Source organism: Poecilia formosa, unplaced genomic scaffold (genome assembly GCF_000485575.1).
Source record: "Poecilia formosa unplaced genomic scaffold, Poecilia_formosa-5.1.2 Scaffold643, whole genome shotgun sequence".
NCBI lineage: Eukaryota > Metazoa > Chordata > Actinopteri > Cyprinodontiformes > Poeciliidae > Poecilia > Poecilia formosa.
Genome location: NW_006800582.1, coordinates 184873 through 189598, shown reverse-complemented (window position 1 = coordinate 189598; position 4726 = coordinate 184873). Strand labels below are relative to the sequence as shown.

Below are 4726 nucleotides of genomic sequence, written 5' to 3'. Positions count from 1 at the left end.
AATATGATCATACCGCATGTAATCATGTGTACATATGTATTATTGTTATTAAGAGTGAGCTAAGAAAATGTATGTCTGTATCAAACAAGCAGCCCTTCGTGTTACTCTGTAAACAGGAAGTAGCTCCCAGTCTCAAAAAGGTTGGTGACCCCTGGTCTCAGCAAACCCATGGCACTTCAACTATATTATTTTACCTTTTATCTGGAAATAGTGTCTGTTCATTCTTGCCATACAGTCTCTGTATTAATTATTGCTCTAAATGTCTTGCCATACCCGTTTAATCCTCTGTATTTAGTTTCTTAGTTTATTCTTGCATTTTGTTCTTCATTCATTTCCATTTAGTTTCATTTGATTATTATCCTCTCCTGGTTTATTGCTGCGTCCACTTTAGTTTCTTTCCTGTTAGATTTATTTGATCGTTTATTGACCATCATTAATCTTCACTCATCACCTGCTGCGCCTCCTAATCGTCATGTTTCACATCATGTGTTGATTTTTCCCTGTTCAGCGTCAGATTTTTTTTTAACCCCCTATGGTGCGCAGCGGTCGGGAAGCGTATCGATGGGGAAAAGGCAGACTGACATAAACCTTTTAAATCAACAGAAACAATTTTAGTATTCTGATTATTGAAATTTAAAAATGCTGTGGTTCTGTTGTTCTATCACACCTGTTTCATACCAGACCTTACAGCACCGGTTTTAAAATGAACGCTCTCTATCGAGGTGTCACCATGGAGGGATTTCTTTATTTAAATGGGTTCATTTTTCAGAGGGACACACAGTGAGGTGATTTTAGTAATTACATGTTTATAAGAGCGATTTTCTGTTGTCCTTCCATGAAAATGTGCAGCATCCAGACGGAAATGAAACACTTTTTAATATAAGTTGCTGCTTTGACATGATCACAGAACTGCCAAAACATATGTACAAAAATCCTCAATAAAGCATAAAATATTTTAAAATCACACACCAGACAAAGTGAATCACAGCAACGTCATCAGCCGGTGTAACGCTGAACTGATGCAGTGAAGCTACTAGTAGCAGGAGCGGAGCTGCGCCAAAAGCTACAAACACTGAATAGAAGAAGAAGAAGAAGAAGAAGAAGAAGAAGAGCTGCCATCACTACCGTTGCAGCCAGACATGATTTAATGTTACACAATACCGTTTTAGCAAGTTCAGCAGTTACTTCGGGCCACTTAAGCTACATAGGAAATATTTTTCGGTTGTTTAAAAGCGAATTTCTGGCTGCAAAGTAATTCTGATCTTTCATCCTTACCTGGGGAAGGTGATAAGAATGAATCCAGTTTGTTTCGTAAAACGGTTGAAACACACAGAACAGGACTGAAGGAGCTCCGCTCCTCTGCTGCACATAGAACATGGCGGACGCTGTTACCTACGACTCGGCGATCAGTGAGGCGTCTAGTATTCATGTCTATGGATGTGACAATGTTTTATTGACATTTATAAAAACTAAATAACATACAGTACTATTACTGTATTGTTCTTNCCCTCAGAGCTGAGGCATCGTCTATTGTTTTGATTGAGGAAAGTAGGAGTTTATACCGCTCTAAGATGGCCGCCGTATTTCCTGCGCCGGAGCGGCCAATGCGGCGTCTACCCTTATATTATGTCTATGACCATAGACATTAATACGTAGACCCCTCATGGAGCGGGCCGGCCCGTTGCTGCGATACGTTACAGCGTCCGCCATATTGAATGTGGAATATGTGCCAGTAAGGTAATACAAGTGAATGGACTGAACTTGATAAAGTGCCGTTTTACAAAGTATTTTAAGTTAATTCCTGCCTTTGACACATTTTCTCTCACACATTAATATTTTTGGCAAAGAAATGACTAAAGAGAGTTTCTAACTTTTGATGTGATTATTTAATTGTTTTGGGGCATTTCTGAATAAAGAGCACAATGTTTTTGTTTGATAGAAATGATAATTTTTATATTGAAATTGATAAACAGACACACATTTACAGTGTTTTATTAGAGAATATAATTCCATAATTAAATAATACATTTAGCATTTCAAGACAAGACACAAATAATTTTCCTGTATTTATTTTTTATACGTTATTGAGAAATGACTTTTGATTTATAAATCAGTCATTGTCAAACATTAAACTACATATTTTTCTTACTTTTTTCCAGAGAATTTGCAGCATGTCAACTCTGCTATTGACAGCAAAGAGTGAAAATAATTCCAACAGAGTAAATTATTTTTTATTTCATTACATAAGCTACATTAATACAATAATACTTCAGATTGAGATATTTAAAAATACACAAAAGTGAAAGAATAAAACATTTATTTATCATACTGGGAACACTGGTCACAGGCTTCAGTCTGCTGGTCACACTGGGAGAACTCACTGACTTCTGAGACGTCCTGGTTCACAGGCTGAAGCCAAGGATAAAAGAGAAATTATCCAAAAGTTAATAGAAAATACATACGATATGTTTCCTTCCTATTCAAAAAGCCATTTTCAGCATGTTGGGCTCTGACTCGTAGCATCTTTATAGCTAAATACCGACATGGAGAAGCTGAGCTGGAAACAGACTGAAGAGCAGCAGCTCCAGCTCTGATCCTGACTGATCTTTCCTCCCTAAATCCTCTGGTTTCTAATGAACTTCTTCTCTAACAGCGGTTTCTCATCAGCTCTCATTAGAAAACAGTGTGAAAACGTTAGCTGCTATGCTAACAATCAGCGGTTATTTCAGGCCAATTTAACTACATAGGAAATATTTTTCTGTTGTTTAGAAGAGAATTTCTGGCTGCAAAGTAATTCTGATCTTTCATCCTTACCTGGGGAAGGTGATCCTAATGAATCCAGTTTGTTTCGTAAAACGGTTGAAACACAGAACAGGACTGAAGGAGCTCCGATCTGCTGCCACATACAAGATGGCGGACGCAGTTACCTACGACTCAGAGCTCCATGAGGCGTCTAGTATTCATGTCTATGGATGTGACAATATTTTATTGACATTTATAAAAACTAAATAACATATAGTACTATTACTGTATTGTTCTTACATCTAAAATAAATATTTCCCAAATAAAGTTGAACTAATTTTGGATCCCTTTAAGCTTAAAAAACTTATAACACCTGCAACCTATTTTTCATTAATATCAATAAATATAGAGACACTGTAACTGAAATGAACAATCAGGGATCATGAGATGAAACTGAATGGATCGGAGCTGAAAGCAGCTGCTATAGCTTCTGGATTTATTCTTATTTTAATGTGTTTCTGGTTGAAATGAGGAAGTTACTGAAGGTCCTCTGTGTGGAAGAAGAAGAGCTGTTGCTTCGGTTCAGAGTTTCCTGTGTGGTGCAGCGCAACTTTAACTCGGTAATAACAGGGTGTTAGCCGACCTCTAGCTGGGTCTGCACAGCCTTTAATAACTTGGCTCCTCCCTGCTTCATTCTCTCTGAACTGTGGAAGGAAACCTGAAATTTACCAGGAATGTCATCAGCCTGTTCCTGACATGGAGCGCCAGCTCCGCCTGCAGAGAACCAGGATCATGGCTTAGAAAAGATGGACTTTGCTTCGCTGCTTGACTCATGAACAGGAAGCTCCACGGACCTGGAGGTTCCTGGAGCTCCACTAGTTCCTGATGTTTCACGCAGTCACTTCATATTTAAATTGATGTTTGTGCTAAAATCAGCCTGGCGTTCCCAGAATCTCCTGGAATTCTGGAAAAGTGAGACAGAAATCCTCTGAAATCAAAAACTTAAAGAACATTTTACTAAATGTTTAAAATATTTTAAATATTCAAAATAAATAAACAAAAACTGAAACAATAGTTAAAATAAATAATGAAGTTTGTGTAACCAAAATTGTGTTTTAAAAACATTATCATTCAGCCAGGACAGGAAAAACAGGCCAAAGGGGCAGGTAGTGCAAACTCATTTTGAAGAGCATTTTTCAAAATGGCAACTTTTCATTGTTATTAAATCGCTTTAGGGGTTAGGGTCACCCTAACTCTACCCTTAATTATGGAGCTTGTTTTAATTTGTCATGTCATTGATTGATTTATTGATTATGGTGGCAGGAAGGGAAGAGTCTCTCATGGACATCACCATGACTCCTCCTGACATCTAATCCTGGTTTCTCCATCTTCATGTCTCCACAGCCAAAGCAGATCGGGGATGATTTCTGCGGCCTGGTGCTGAACCAGCCGCTGGGAGGCCTGAGGGTGATCGAGGGACAGCCGCTGTACGAGGACCGGACCGAGGGGATGGGCGCTGTGGCCGCCTACACCTACGGAAACGACACTGTGGTGTTTGTGGGAACCCGAAGCGGACAGCTGAAGAAGGTAGGAGGAATGGAGCAGAATTAATGTCTTTCTGCTGCATTTTAGACTTGTGGTTATGGAGAAATGTCAAGGAGACACTAGCTGAGGGAGAAGCTAGCTGAATCTAGCCAAGGGTGAAGCTAGCCCAGGGAAAAACTAGCCGACAGAAGAGCTAGATGAAGGAGAAGCTAGCTAAAAGAGAAGCTAGCTGAAGGAGAAACTAGACGAAGAAGAAGCTAGCTGAGGGTGAAGCTAGCAGAAGGAGAAGCTCGCTGAGGGTGAAGCTAGCTGAAGGTGAAGCTAGCTGAGGGTGAAGCTAGATTAAGGGGAAGCTAGCTGAGGGTGAAGCTAGCTGAGGGTGAAGCTAGATTAAGGGGAAGCTAGCTGAGGGTGAAGCTAGCTGAGGGTGAAGCTAGCT

General features: G+C 39.6%; 1 protein-coding gene across 5 annotated transcripts in view; it reads left to right on the top strand.

Moving 5' to 3' along the window:
* Positions 1–4726, top strand: part of plxna3 (plexin A3) — a 60671-nt gene that overhangs the window by 9319 nt on the left and 46626 nt on the right. For all 5 annotated transcript variants that reach the window (XR_001660290.1, XM_007541940.2, XM_016665989.1 and 2 more), the window contains exon 5: positions 4147–4329. Coding sequence is in view for 4 of the 5 variants with exons in the window: in XM_007541940.2 (XP_007542002.1) it covers positions 4147–4329 (183 nt within the window). In the remaining variant the exon portion in view is untranslated. The remainder of the gene's footprint in view (positions 1–4146; positions 4330–4726) is intronic.